The 16253-nt window shown below is 37.8% G+C and overlaps 1 protein-coding gene across 1 annotated transcript in view; it reads left to right on the plus strand.

The window, feature by feature from the left end:
* The first annotated feature begins 6242 nt into the window (after positions 1–6242).
* LOC141562237 (uncharacterized) overlaps positions 6243–16253 on the plus strand; it is a 46955-nt gene continuing 36944 nt past the window's right edge. The window contains exons 1-4 of the mRNA XM_074302220.1: positions 6243–6275; positions 7342–7384; positions 11064–11100; positions 12184–12220. Coding sequence (XP_074158321.1) covers positions 7344–7384; positions 11064–11100; positions 12184–12220 — 115 coding nt within the window. The 5' untranslated portion in view covers positions 6243–6275; positions 7342–7343. The remainder of the gene's footprint in view (positions 6276–7341; positions 7385–11063; positions 11101–12183; positions 12221–16253) is intronic.

Here is a 16253-nt window from a genome sequence, read left to right on the forward strand (position 1 = left end):
TATATTCGCTCGGCCTATCCAAGAGCACTGAATGTCTTTCCAATTATTTAAATCTGATTTTATTTTTGTGGCAAGTGTTTTGTAATTTTTCTCATATAATTCCTGACTTTTCTTTGGTAGATGGATTCCCAAATATTTTATACTCTCAACATTTGTTTGGAATGGAATTTCTCTTTGTATCTCTTGCTGTTGCATTTTGTTAGTGATATATAAAAATGCCGAGGATTTATGTGGATTTATTTTGTATCCTGCCACTTTGCTGAAATTTTGAATTATTTCTAGTAGCTTTTTAGCAGAGTCTTTGGGGTTCTCTAAGTATACCATCATGTCGTCTGCAAAAAGTGATAGTTTAATTTCCTCATTTCCTACTCTAATTCCTTGAATCTCTTTCTCGGCTCTTATTGCCGAGGCTAGCGTTTCTAGTACTATATTGAATAGTAATGGTGATAGTGGGCAACCTTGTTTCACTCCTGATCTTACTGGGAAAGGTTGCAGTTTATTTCTATTGCATATTATGCTTACTGACGGTCTTAAATATATACTCCTGATTATTCTAAGGAATAATCCATTTATTCCTATACTCTCAAGAGTTTTTAGTAGGAATGGAAGTTGGATTTTGTCAAAAGCATAATCATTTTTTAAGAACAGAAATAATCCTCCCGAATTAGAAAGGTAAGTTTAGGGAATGGAGAACCAAGAGTGGGAAACTCTTCATTTTTCTGATTACTGATCTGAACAAACTCTACTTCCTCTATGGGAAGTATCTATACCAAAATCTATTCATTTTTGATCCTAAAGTCAAAGGAGTGAATATAGGAGAGAGAACAAGTAGAGAGATAATTGTAGAACCAATGCTGCTCTTCCAAATTTTGGATGTAAACAGTACTTCGAGGAGAAGAAGTAGAAAAAGAAAAAGACAGACTTTTAAAAGTTCATTGCCAATTTTATTTACAGGTAAACATTTGGCAAGAGATCATTTGCATTGTTCAGATGTCCTGTAGCAATCTCTGTCCTTGGGGGAATTAAAAAAGGGAAAGTTGACAACTGTCAGGCATCAAAAGGAAACTTGAGATGAGATGATTCCTCATTGAAGGGAAATGCCCAATGCTCTGCCAGGGAAATGGGTCCAACATGCCATGGTGACCTTCAGATGACCCATATTTCCCAAAGATCTTCTCCCAATTTGGTAAAGGGGTGGAGCACATTGAGAAGTTCTTGTAGATGGTGCTGGTACTTAGCAAGGATTCCATGGCTTTAAAGAACACATAGAATCCCATTCTTGGTGTGGGCAAAGTGGGGACAGGTCATATTTTATGTAAATGTGTCTGTCTTGTTCTCTTACTAAGCCAGTTCTCCCCTTTCCTGATTGGTCATGCTCCATTTATACTGACTGATATTTTTATATGTACATATAGGAGAGTGCGTTGGCAGTGCCCGCCTCATCCAGACCAGGTGAGACTATTGCCCTTTTGCAAACTGGGGAAATCCTGTGCCCTCTTCTAAATTGAATGGTTCTCATCATGATCCCAGGTGCCTCTTTTGCTTTATGGAGTCCTTTAGTTGGAGGGAGTCCCCTAGGGCATGGTGACGAGATGCAGTGCCCTTACTCTGTCTGGCTGCTTTCTGGGCTGACTGCTACTACATCAGAAGGGTACCAAATGAGGTTGTGGTGGACGCATTTGTAGGCATTCAATCCATTTCAATGCAATGTGAGACATTTCTGGCAGAGATATTGCCAGATGGATCGGAAGCATGTCTGGAGATCCCATTGATAGTCAGCTTTTGCCTAATCCTGATATAAGCAAACTCTTACCTTGATTGTGTAAAGAACTTATATTCCCCCACCAAACCAAATCCATTCAATCCCTTATTCTGCAGTCCAAGAAAAGCTTTTACTAGTATAGAACACATTGAATTGAAACTCAGAAACATAACTGAGTAATGCCTCATATGCTTCAAAGAGCATATCCAGTTACTTCTTGGCAGAGAATAGGTGGCAATTTGATGGGAATTTCCCAAAGTTTAAAGCCAATATCCTTGGGCGTAAGACCTTTTGTACAAGTTTTAATCCAATGAAAGAAATCATGCACCATTTCTCTGTGTGGAATTATTACACGTATTACAAAGTATACTCAAAGCAGTCATCAACAATAACCTTGAGAAAAGCTATTTGCTCATCTACACAAATTTATTTGGGAGAGAAATGAGTAAAAAATAGCATGGCGTTCTTCAAATGGACCTCAGGGCTCACTGTTACATCACCGTTTCGGAGATGATGGGCATATAAGGAAGTGTGTCTTAGACTGTCTGGATTTCTTAGTAGGCATTGCACGCGTGTGGAGAACACGTAAACTCCAATTCCTTGTGTGGGAAAGGGAGGGAAGGGTCAAGTTTTAAGAGTAATTATGGAAACTTATGGGTTTCTTACTGAGACATGTCTCACCTTTCAAGGCACATGATACTCCAAGTTTACTGCTTGTTCTATTTTTCTTTTTTAGATATAGAAGAGTGCGTTGAGTGAGTCCGCCTCTTCCACACCAGGTGAGTATACTGCCTCTTGTCTCTGCAGAAATTTCTCAGCCAGCCTCTAGCTAGCATGGATCCCATAAGCCCACCTCCCTCGTATGCTATATGGAATACTCCCCATAGAGTTTTTCCCCAGTTGCAACTAGAAAATTACTTGTAGTAGTGTTGTTTCATTAATGTTTGGGAGGCGGCTGGCTTTCAACATATTCCCTGTGTGCAGAAATGAAGGGTCCACATCGCGTAACATGGGGAAGATAGCAAATGGAATCTGTGCTGTATTCACAGGTGGCAGACAGATTTTTTGCTAGGTGAGACATATTGGGAGCAGAGGAAGAGCCAGAGAGTATGTGCTCCTTCTCAGCCTTGAACTGCCATCTTTTTCAGGGAAGTGATGGAGTGGTGCTGAGGGAGAGGGAAACAGGAGCTGAGGGAAGCTGGAAGACTTGGTGGTTCGCAGCTAGCCAGGTCCTGCATGGATTTGGTCAGCCTTTGTCTGTAGATTATAAGGCCAAAAAGTAGAAAGAGAAATGGATAGAAAGATAAAGGAACCAATACCACAGCATTAGTTTCTGAGATAAATTAGGACATGACCTTGAACAGATGCTGAGCAAGGGGCTTTCCAGTATCATTGCAATGTCTAGGTCAATGGCAAGAAAGTATTGTGTTTCATTCCCATGTGGCCCAGGCATAAGACCAAGGAGTCAGGGGCAGCACTGAATGAGAAAGGAAACTCATGATATTCAGGTCCAAAAGGTGGGCCTAGTAGAAAAAATGCCAAAGGGATCCTTGAGAGTTACAGGACTGTGTACTATAAAAAGAGGAAAGTAATATAAAGTTGTGAAAATGCAAATAGTGAGGGTGGCTTTGGGCCTGATCAGAAGTCAGGCAAGATTTAGTTCAAAGAGTCTCTAGGAATTCCTTGGCAATTTATAAATAGAAAAGGCAGAAAGATTAAACACATAAGTGATTGGTCAGCTACAAAGACATATAGGTTAGGACAATGCCAAGGGAATCCATTCTAGGTGAGGAATGAAGTTTGTCTTTCTCTATGAATCTGAAGGGATTTTGGACCCTTTTGTCTCCATATTGGGATAGGATTTGAGAAAAATGTTGGGAGGTGAAAGGAAAGGAGAGTTGATCACAGAGTGCTGATGTTAGGTCTTACCTGTTCTTATCTGTCTGTTTTTTCTGCTGTGGGCAGTGAGAAAAAAGGCAGGAGAAAGGTGAACTATGTTGACCCACTGTTCGGTCATTAACCTGAAACTTGAGACGTACATTTTGGGCCAATTGCAGACTATTTCCATCACCATTGAGGGATTGAGCAAGCACAGGAATAAAAAATGCACCTGACTGAAGGAGGCAATTGGCAGCCTGTACAATGAAATCATCCCTTTCAGTGTATTGCCCATGCACATGGGCAATGGCTGATGAGTACTTGTGCATGATTGTGGAGGCAATAATCAAGGTAGGGTTTATGAAATACTCAGGAGATTCAAGGAGACTTGATCCATGATATCTATTCCGACCTGTGGGGCTCTCTGAACCCTACAATCAAATGCAATAGGAGGATTGTCCCTGGATGTAATAGGCCCTCTTGTTGACCCCATCAGTCATTGTTCAAGTATGGCCTCAACACAGTGACAAATTAGGAAAATCTAATAAGCTCAGGCATGTGCCTAGTGAATTGATTGCATCAAGATTGGCTAAGAAGGACATTATTGTTGAGGAGAGTGTTTTCAGGTAAATTATTTGATGTTCATTATTATTCTTCTTCAGTGATAGTTTCAACCATTTTTAACCAAGTAGCACTGTCAATGCTGGCTTTTGAAACCATTTGTAATTCCATTACTTTTCAGGCAAACTAAGGAATTTTGAAGGCAGTGTGCTCCTTCACATGCTGAAGAGTGCCAGGCATGTAAAACAAAGGAGTGAAAGAGAATGTTTCTCATGGTTTCTCAAGTCTACATTACTCTCTTTGTCCAGGAAACCATGTGATCAGTATAGTGTCAGGAATGGTGATTGGATCTTGACCAGATGTTGATTGCAAGGTTTAACACCATCTGCTGTAGAGATATATTCTTGGTTCTTGTAAAGAGAGTTGAGACATTGAGTGCTTTTAATATCTGTTGAACGCTTGTGGTTGAATATTCAGTGCCAATGAAACTATACTTAGTTGAGAGAAGTAGCTCATTCACTGGAACATCACTTTGATCTCCTTTCACCCTGTGGCCTTTCCCTGGCCTCATGCCTACTGCAACTTCAGTATTCTCTCACTGTGAATATCTGATTTTGTTTTTCAATCCTATTCCACGTCCTTCAAAGGCACAAAAATTCCACCGAAACATGTGTTGGAAATCAATCTACATATATTGATTTATACAGAAGTAAAAGAATAATGTAATATTCCTGGTTTCCTATATTTTATGTTTTCAATCACAGATATTTTCATCATGATTTTTGCAATCTTCCTTTGAATGGACCACAATCAATAAATAGCACAAACACACTGTTCCTAACAACCATTCCTAAATTATATTTTATAGATGCAAAATAATAGATATACTTTAAAATAACGTGTTTAAATAGTATATTTAAATCATTACTGTATACATAATATATATTAAATACATATTTAATGTCTATATAATTTAATCATTTATATATATATATAAATATATAGATATATATTGATCTTTATCAATATCAAAGATATTTAAGTCTATTGATTTATTTAGTAAACCTTTTTCATTGAAACCACAGAAATAAGACCCTCTGAACATTAGGTAATATCTTAGCAAAAAATTACTGGGATTTCATTTCCGAAGCCCTTCATATGTGTTGCCTTTTGTTGCTTCTCTGGCCTGTATATGCAAGAGTCATGTGAGAAAGTAACATGTTTTTTAAGAACTGAAATAATCCTCCTGATTTAGAAGGGTAGGTTTAGGGAATGGAGAACCAAGAGAGTGGATAGGAAGAAATTTGTTGCAATTTGTTGCAAACTCTTCATGTTTCTGATCATTGATCTGAGAAAAACTCTACTTCCTCTATGCAAAGTAATTGTCCCAAAATCTACTCATTTTTTATCCTAAAGTCAAAGGATTGAATGTCAGAGAGAGAAGAAGTGTAGAGATAATTGTAGATCCAATGCTGCTCTTCCAACATTTAGATGTAAATAGTACTTGGAGATGAATAAGTTCAAAATTCAAAAGACAGATTTTCAAAAGTTCATTGCCAATTTTATTTACAGGTAAACATTTGGAAAGAGATCATTTCCATTGTTCAGATGTCCTGTAACAATCTCTGTTCTTGGGGGAATGGGAAAAGCGAAAGTTGATGTCTTTCAGGCTTCAAAAGGAAACTGGAGATCACATGATTCCTCATTTAATGGAAATGCCCAATGCTCTGCCAGGGAAATGAGTCCAATGTGCCATGGTGACCTTCAGATGACCCACATTTCGCAAAGATCCTCTCCCAATTTGGGAAGGAGTGGGGCATATTAAAAAATTTATTGTAGATGGTGCTGATTCTTAGCAAGGTGTCCATGGTTTTACAAATAAAACATAGAATCCCATTCTTGGTGTGGGCAAAGTGGGGACCCAGGTCTTATTTTCTGTAAATGTGCCTGTCTTGGTCTCTTACTGAGCCATTTCTCCCCTTTCCTGATTGGTCATGTTCCATTTATACTGACTGATATTTTTATATGTGCATATAGGAGAGTGCGTTGGCAGAGCCCGCCTCATCCAGACCAGGTGAGTCTATTTCCCTTTTGTAAACTGGGGAATCCCTGTGCTCTCTTCTAGCTTGAATGGTTCTCATCATGATCCCAGGTGCCTCTTTTGCTTTATGCAGTGCTTTAGTTGGAGGGAGTCCCCAAGGGCATGGTGAGGCGATGCAGTGCCCTTACTCTGTCTGGCTGCTTTCTGGGCTGACTGAAACTAGATCAGAAGAGTACCAATTGAGGTTGTGGAGGATACATTTATAGGCATTCAATGATTTCTGCCCAGCTTTCACAAGGGCAGAGAAACCCACTCCATTTCATTGCAACGTGAGACATTTCTGCCACAGGTATCCCCAGATGGATCTGCAACATGTCTGGGGATCCCATTGATAGTCAGCCGATTCCTGATATAAGCAAACTCTTACCTTGATTGTGTAAAGAACTTCTATTCCCCCACCAAAGAAAACCCATTCAATCCCTTATTCTGCAGTCCAACATACACTACTACAAGTACAGAACACATTGAATTGAAGTGAAATTCAGAAACATAACTGGATAATGCCTCATATCCTTCAAAGTGCATCTCCAATTACTGCTTGGCAGAGAATAGGTGGCAATATAATGGGCATTTCCCAAAGTTAATAGCCAATTTCTAGGGAGTTAGATGTTTTATAAAAGCTTCAATCCATTGAAAGAAATCATGCACCATTTCTTTTTATGGGAGTTTTTACAAGTATTACAAATTGTACATAAAGCAGTCATCAACAGTAACCTTGAGAAAAGCTATTTATTTGGGAGAGAAATGAGTAAAAAATAGCATGGCGTTCTTCAAATGGACCCAAGGGCTCACTGTTACATCCCCATTTGGGAGATGATGGGCGTATAAGGAAGTGTCTCTTAGACTGTCCGGATTTCTTAGCTGACATGGCACAGGTGTAGAAAACGCATAAAATCCAATTCCTTTTGTGGAAAAGAGAGGGAAGGGCCGAGTTTTAAGAGTAATTGGGGAAACTTAGAGGTTTCTTACTGAGACATGTCTCACCTTTCAAGACACATGATACTCCATGTTTACAACTTGTAGTAGTTTTCTTTTTTAGATATGGGAGAGTGCTTTGACAGGATTCGCCTCATCCCGAACAGGTGAGTATATTCCTCTTGTCTATGCAGAAATATCTGAGACAGCCTCTAGCTGGCCTAAATCCCATGAGCCCCCCCACCCTATTATGCTATATGGAACCCGCCACATAGAGTTTTTGCCCAGTTTCAACTTGAAAATTTTGTGCAGTAGTGTTTTTTCATTAATGGGTGGGCGGCTGGCTTTCTACATATTTCCCATGTGTAGAATTGAAGGTTCCACATTGCATGCCACAGGGTAGATAGCAAATGGCCTCTATGCTGTATTCACAGGTGGCAGAGCAATTCAAACAAAGTTTTTGCTAGGTGAGCCATGTTAGGAATCATGGAAGAGCCAGAAAGAATCTGCTCCTTGTCAGCCTTGAACTGCAAACTTTTTCAGGGAACTGATGTAGTGCTGTTATTATAGAGGGAAACAGTAGCTGAGCAAAGGAAGACAACTTGGTTCTTCTCAGCTAGCCAGGGGCTGCATGGATTTGGGCAGCCTTTGTCTGTAGATGATGAGGCCAAAAGGTAGAAAGAGAAATAGATCTAAAGTTCAAAGAGCCAAAATCACAGCATTAGTGTCTGAGAAAAACCAGGGCATGATCCTGAGCTGGCGCCAAAAATAGACTTTCCAGTAGCACTGCCATATCTAGGTCAAAGGCAAGGAAGCAATGTGTTTCCAGTTCAACATTCCCATGTGGCCCAGGCATATGACCAAGGAGTCAGAGGCAGCACCAAATGAGAATAGACACTCAGGATGTTCAGATGCAAAAGGCCAACCTGCAAGGAAAATCCCAAAGGGAAGCTTCAGAACTACAGATCTGTTTTCTTGAAATAGAGGAAAGAAATATAAAGGTGTGAAATTGCAAGTTCTGAGGCTGGCTTAGTGCCTGATCAGAAGTAAGGAAGACTTGGTTCAAAGACTCTGTACGAATTCCTTAGCAATTTATAAATAGAAAAGACAGAAATATTGAACACATAAGTGATTGGTCAGCTACAAAGCCATATTGGCTGGGACAATGCCAAGGGAATCCATTCTAGCCGAGGAATGAGGTTTGTCTTTCTCCTTGTAATGTGAAGGGATTTTGGACCCTTTTGTCTCCATATTGGGATAGGACTTGAGAAAAGTATTGCGAGGTGAAAAGAAAGGAAAGTTGATCACAGAGTGGTGATGTTGGGACTTACCTGTTCTTATCTGTCTGTTTTTTCTGCTGTGCGCAGTGAGAAAAAAGGCAGGGGAAGGAGGAACTCTGCTGACCCACTGTTCGGTCATTAAACTGAAACTTGAGAAGTACACTTTGGGCCATGTGCAGACTATTTCCATCACCATCGAGTTATTGAACAAGTAGAGGAAAAAAAAAAAGGCACCTAACTGAAGGAGCCTGTAAAAAGAAATCATCCCATTGAGTGTTGTATTGCCCATGCACATGGGCAATGGCAGATGAGTACTTGTGCATGATTTTGGAGGGAATAATCAGGGTAGGGTTTATGAAATACTCAGGCGATTCAAGGAGACTTGATCCAGGATATATATTCCAAACTGTGGGGCTCTCTGAACCCTATCATCCAAATGCAATAAGAGGCTTGTCCCTGGATTTTATAGGCCCTCTTTGTTGAGCTCATCAGTCATTGTTCAAGTATTGCCTCAACATAGTGACAAGTTAGGAAAATCTAAGAAGCTGAGGCTTGTGTCCTGTGAATTGATTTCATGTATATTGGCTAGGAAGGACATTATTGACAAGGAGAGTGTTTCAGGGAAATTATATGATGTCATTATTATTCTTCATCAGTGATAGTCTCAACCATTTTCACCCAAGTAGCACTGTGAATCTCGGCTTTTGAAACCATTTGTAATTCCATTACTTCTCAGGCAAACTAAGAATTTCGAAAGCATTGCGCTCCTTCACATGCTGAAGAATGCCAGCCATGTAAAATAAAGTAGGGAAAGATAATTTTTCTCTTGGTTTGTCAAGGCCATGGCTATCTTTGTCCAGGATTCCATATGATCAGTGTGGTGTCAGGAATGGTGATTGGATGTTGACTAGATGTTGATTGCAAGGTTTTAGACCATCTGCTGTAGAGATATATTCTTGGTTCTTTTAAAGCAGTAGAAACAGAATAATTTTAACATCTGCTGAAACCTTGTTGGTGCAATATTCAGTTCAGATGAAATTATAGTTAGTTGAAAGAAATAGCCCATTCAATGGAACATCACATTGATCTTCTTTCACCCTATGGCCTTTACCTGGTTTCATGGCTACTGAAACTTCAGTATTCTCTCCGTGTGAGTGACTGATTTTTTTCTCAATCCTATCCCACATCCTTCAAAGGCACAAAAATTCCACCGAAACACGTGGTGGAAATCAATCTACATATATTTATTTATACGGAAGTAAAAGAATAATGTAATATTCCTGGTTTTCTCTATTTAATGGTTTCAATCACAGATCTTTTCATCATAATTTTTGCAATCTTCCTTTGAATTTACCACAATCAATAAATAGCAGAAACACACTGTTCAAAATAACCATTCCTGATTTATATTTTGTGGTTGCAAAATTATAGATGTGCTTAAAAATAAATTATTTAAATAATATGTTTTAATAATTACTCTATACATAATATATAATGAATACATATTTAATATATACATAATTTAATTATTCACTGTATATATACATATATATATATATATCTCAATATTGAGGATATTTTAAATCCATTGATTTATTGAGTAAGCCTTTTTCATTGCAACCCCAGAAATAAGACCCTCTGAACATTAGGCAGAATCTTAGCAAAGAATGACTGGGATTGCTACTATGAAGCCCTTCATATGTGTTGCCTTTTGTTGCTTCTCTGGGATGTATAAGCATGGGGCATGTGAGAAAGCATCATCTTTTTAAGAACAGAAATATTCCTCCCAATTTAGAATGGGAGGTTTAGTGAATGGAGAACTAAGTGTGGGAAGAGGAAGAACTGTGTTGCAATTTATTGCAAACTCTTCATGTTTCTGATTACTGATCTGAACTTTCCTCTATGGAAAGTAATTTTACCAAAATCTATTCATTTTTTATCCTAAAGTCAAAAGAGTGAATGTCGGAGAGAGAACAATTGGTGAGATACTTGTAGAACCAATGCTGCTCTTCCAAACTTTGGATGTAAATAGTACTTGGAGAAGAATAAGTAGAAAAATAAAAAAGGTAGACTTTTAAAAGTTGATTGCCAATTTTATTGACAGAAAAACATTTGTCAAGAAATCATTTTCATTTTTCAGATGTCCTGTAACAATCTTTGTCCTTGGGGGAATTACATAAGGGAAAGTTGACATCTATTACTTATCCAAAGGAAACTTAAGATGAGATGATTCCTCATTTAATGGAAATGCCCAATGCTCTGCTAGGGAAATGGGTCCAATGTGCCCTGATGACCTTCAGATGACCCAAATCTCCCAAAGATCCTCTCCCAATTTGGGAGGGGGTAGGGCAATTGAGAAGTTTCTTGTAGATGGTGCTGCTTCTTAGTAAGGATTCCATGGCTTTTCAAATTACACAGAGAATCCCATTCTTGGTGTGGTCAAAGGGTGGACGGGTAATATTTTCTGTAAATGTGCATGTCTTGGTCTTTTACTGAGCCATTTCTCCCCTTTGCTGATTGGTCATGCTCCATGTATACTGATTGGTATTTTTATATGTACATATAGGAGAGTGCATTGCCAGAGCCAGCCTGATCCAGATCAGGTGAGTCTACTGCCCTTTTGTAAACTGGGGAAATCCTGTGTACTGTTCTAGCTAGAATGATTCTCATCATGATCCCAGGTGCCGCTTTTGCTTTATGGAATGCTTCCGTTCAAGGTTGTCCCCAAGTGCATGGTGAGATAGGTGCAGAGCCCTTACTATGTCAGGCTGCCTTTATGGAGTGCTTCAGTTCCAGGGAGTCCCCAAGTGCATGGTGAGGAGATGCAGTGCCCTTACTATGTCAGGCTGCTTTCGAAGCTGACTGCTGCTATGTCAGAAGGGTACCAATTGAGGTTGTGGTGGATACATTTGTAGGCATTCAATGATTTCAGCCCACCGTTCACAGAGGCAGAGAAACCCACTCCATTTCATTGCAAAGTGAGACATTTCTGGCACAGGTATCCCCAGATGGATCTGCAACATGTCTGGTAATCCCATTGATAGTCAGCATTTGCCTAATCCTGATATAAGCAAACTCTTAACTCTTTTGTGTAAAGAACTTGTATTCCCCCACCAAACAAAATCCATTCAATCACTTATTCTGCAGTCCAACATAGGCTGCTTGGTAGAGAATAGGTGGCAATTTGATGGCATTTCCCAAAGTTTATAGCCAAATTCCTGGGGAGTAAGACATTTTGTAAAAGTTTTAATCCATGGAAACATCATTTTACCAATTCTCTTTGTGGGCTTTATTACAAGTATTACAAATTGTACTTAAAGCAGTCATAAACAATAATCTTGAGAAAAGCTATTTGCTCATCTACACAAATTTATTTGGGAGAGAAATGAGTAAAAAATAGCATGGTGTTCTTCAAATGGACCCAAGGGCTCACTGTTACATTGGCGTTTCAGAGATGATGGGCATATAAGGAAGTTTCTCTTAGAGTGTCCAAATTTCTTAGCCGGCAGGGCATGGGTGTGGAGAACATATAACCTCCAATTCCTTGTGTGGGAAAGAGAGGGAAGGGATAAGTTTTAAGAGTAATTGTGGAAACTTATGGGTTTCTTACTGAGACATGTCTCACCTTTCAAGGCACATGATACTCCATGTTTACTGCTTGTTATATTTTTCTTTTTTGGATATAGGAGAGTGCATTGACAGAATCTGCCTTATCCATAACAGGTGAGTATACTGCCTCTTGTCTCTGCAGAAATTTCTGAGCCAGCCTCTAGCTAGCATGGATCCCATGGGCCCACCACCCTCGTATGCTTTATGGAATACTCCACATAGAGTTTTTCCCCAGTTGCAAATTCCAAATTATGTCTAGTCGTGTTGTTTCGTTAATGGCTGGGCAGTTGGCTTTCTACATATTCCCCATGTGCAGAATTGAGGGGTTCACATTGCGTACTATGGGGAAGATAGCAAATGGCCTCTGTGCTGTATTCACAGGTGGCAGAGCAATTCAAACAATTTTTTTTGTTAGGTGAGACATGTTGGGAGCAGTAACCTATAAAATTTTAGGATCCATTGCTGCACACTGTTCAGAGTACTTCAGGGCTTCTCCAAAAACATATTTAGAGAATTAAAATAATTTTGCTTTTTCATTTATTTTTGCTTGATAAATGATTCTTCTAGGAATTAAATTCTACCCTAGACAAACAAGTTTTTTGAAAGCATTGCCTATTCAGTTTTTTCCATTATTTTAGTCAGTGTATATGAACACGAAAGTGACTGTGTTTTGGTTTCTAGTATTCTCATTGGAAGTGAACACTCTTGAGACATGGAGAAATTTAGCAATGATTATCCTGAAAGAGGAGAAAATAAAGTTTTTCTTCACAACACCAAAGTCAAGGTATTATGGGAACCAGCTATGTAGGACATAAAAAAATTGTTGTTTCTTTTTTATTCTCCATTCTTCAAAGATCATTTCAATCAATTCTATCTGCCCAAGGCTCTATATTCTGCAAGTAAATGACTTGAAATTTGTAACATTGCTTTTGCTTTATTTTATTTTATTTTTACATTTTTAAAATTCATTTTATAACTATAACTTTATTTTTGACAGGACACATAAGCATGGGTAATTTTTTTTTACAACATTATCCCTTGCACTTATATCTATTCCGAATTTTGCCTCCTTCCCTCCATCCCCTCCCCTAGATGGCAGGCAGTCTCATACATGTTATATGTGTTATAGTAAATCCAAATAAAATACATGCGTGCAGAAACGAATTTCTTGTTGCACAAGAAGAATTGGATTCAGAAGGCAAAAATAACCTGGGAAGAAAAACAAAAATGCAAACATTTCACATTCATCTCCAAGTGTTCCTTCTCTAGGTGTAGCTGATTCCATCCATCGTTTGAATCTGAATTAGATACACTCTTTGTTGAAGATATCTATTTCCTTCAGAATACATCCTCACACAGTATCTTTGTTGAAGTGTATGTACATAGATCTCCTGGTTCTGCTCATTTCACTCAGCTTCAGTTTGTGTAAGTCTCTCCAAGCCTCTCTGTATTCATCCTACTGGTCATTTCTTACAGAACAATATTATTCCATAGTATTCATAGACCATAATTTACCCAACTATACTCCAATTGATGGGCATCCATTCATTTTCCAGTTTCTAGCCACTACCAAAAGGGCTGCCACAAATATTTTGGCACATACAGGTCCCTTTCCCTTCTTTAGTCGTTCTTTGGGATATAAGCCCAGTAATAGCACTGCTGGATCAAAGGGTAGGCACAGTGATAAATTTTTGGGCATAATTCAAGATTGCTCTACAGAATGGTTGGATTCTTTCACAACTCCAGCAACAATCTATCATTGTCCCATTTTCCCGCAGCCCTCCAACATTCATCATGTTTTTTTTTTTTTTTTTTTTTCCTCTCATCTTAGTCAATCTGATAGGTGTGTAGTGGTATCTCAGAGTTGTCTGAATTTGCATTTCTCTGATCAATAGTGATTTGGAACACTCTTTCATATGAGTGGAAATAGTTTCAAATTCATAGTCTGAAAATTGTCTGTTCATATCCTTTGACCATTTGTCAATTGGAGAATGACTTGATTCTTACAAATTAGAGTCAGTTCTCTATATGTTTGAAATGAGGCCTTTATCAGAACCTTTTAACAGTAAAAATAGTTTCTTAGTTTGTTACTTCCCTTCTAATCTTGTTTGCATTAATTTTCTTTGTACAAAATCTTTTTAATTTGATGTAATCAAAATTTTCTATTTTGTGATCAAGAATGATTTCTAGTTCTCCTCTGGTCATAAATTCCTTCCTCCTCCACAGGTGTGAGAAGTAAACTATCCCATGTTCCTCTAATATATTTATGATCTCGTTCTTTATGCCTAAATCATGGACCCATTTTGATCTTATCTTGGTATGTGGTGCTAAGTGTGTGTCCATACCCAGTTTCCTCCATACTAATTTCCAGTTTTCCCATCAGTTTTTGTCAAACAATGAATTCTTATCCCAAATGCTGGGATCTTTGGGTTTGTCAAACACTAGATTGCTACAGTTGTTCATTATTTTTTCGTGTGAACCTAACTGATTCCACTGATCAACTAGTCTATTTCTTAGTCAATACCAAATGGTTTTGGTGACTGCTGCTTTGTAATACAGTTTTAGATCAGGTACAGCTAGGCTACCTTCATTTGATTTTTCTTATCATTAATTCCTTTGAAATTCTAGACTTTTGTTCTTCCATATGGATTTTGTTTTATTTTTTCTAGGATATTAAAATAGTCTGATTGGTATAGCACTAAAGAAATAGATTAGTTTAGGGACTATCATCATCTTTATTGTATTCTCTCGGACTATTCCAACAGCACTTAATGTCTTTCCAATTATTTAAATCTGACTTTATTTTTGTGGCAAGTGTTTTATAATTTTGCTCATATAATTCCTGACTTTCCTTTGGTAGATAGATTCCAAAATATGTTATACAAAGATGTTATACTATCAACAGTTATTCTGAATGGAATTTCTCTTTGTATCTCTTGATGTTGGATTTTGTTGGTGATGTATAAAAATGCTGAGGATTTGTATAGAATTATTTTGTATCCTGCAACTTTGCTTAAGTTGTGTATTATTTCTAATAGCTTTTTAATAGAATCTCTGGGGTTCTCTAAGTATGCCATCATATCATCTGCAAAGAGTGATAGTTTGGTGTCTTCATTACCTCTTTCTCGACTCTTTTTGCCGAGGCTAGCATTTCTAATACAATATTGAAACGTAATTGCTGTAGTGGGCAACCTTGCTTCACTCCTGATCTTACTGGAAAAGGTTCCAATTTATCCCCATTACATATGATACTTACTGGGGGTTTTAAATATATGCTCCTGAACTTTTAAAGAATAGTCCATTTATTCCCATACTCTCAAGTGTTTTTAGTAGAAATGGATGTTGGATTTTATCAAATGCTTTTTCTGCATGTATTGAGATGATCATATGGTTCTTGTTAATGTGATTATTAATGTGGTCAATTATACTAATGGTTTTCCTAATATTAAACCAGCCCTGCATTCCTGGTATAAATCCTACTTAATCATGATGAATTATCCTGGGGATGATTTTCTGTAGTCTTTTTGCTAATATCTTATTTAAGATTTTAGCATAAATATTCATTAAGCAAATTGGTCTATAGTTTTCTTTCTGGGTTTTCAACCTACCTGGTTTAGGGAGGTTTATATCTCTGTCATAAAAGGAATTTGATAGGACTCCTTCATTCCCTATTTTTTCAAATAGGTAATATAACATTGGGGCTAATTGTTCTTGAAATGTTTGGTAGAATTCTCCTGTAAATCGTTCTGGCCCTGGGGATTTTTTACTGAGGAGTTGATTAATAGCTTCTTCTATTTCTTTTTCTGAATTGGGACTATTTAAGCAATTTACTTCCTCCTCTGTTAATCTGGGAAGTCTATATTTTTGGAGGTAGTCATCCATTTCACTTAGGTATCAAATTTATTGGCATAAAGTTGGGCAAAGTAACTCCTTATTTCTAATGTCCTCTTCATTGGTGGAAAGTTCCCCCTTTTCATTTTTAAGACTAACAATTTGATTTTCCTCTTTCCTTTTTCTAATCAGATTTACCAAAGGTTTATCTATTTTATTGTTTTTCTCATACAACCAATTCTTAGTTGTATTTATTAATTCAATCATTTTTTTTTACTTTCAATATTATTATTAATTTCTTCTTTTAATTTTAGAA

The sequence above is a fragment of the Sminthopsis crassicaudata genome, chromosome 3 (genome assembly GCF_048593235.1).
Source record: "Sminthopsis crassicaudata isolate SCR6 chromosome 3, ASM4859323v1, whole genome shotgun sequence".
In the NCBI taxonomy this organism is placed as follows: Eukaryota; Metazoa; Chordata; class Mammalia; order Dasyuromorphia; family Dasyuridae; genus Sminthopsis; species Sminthopsis crassicaudata.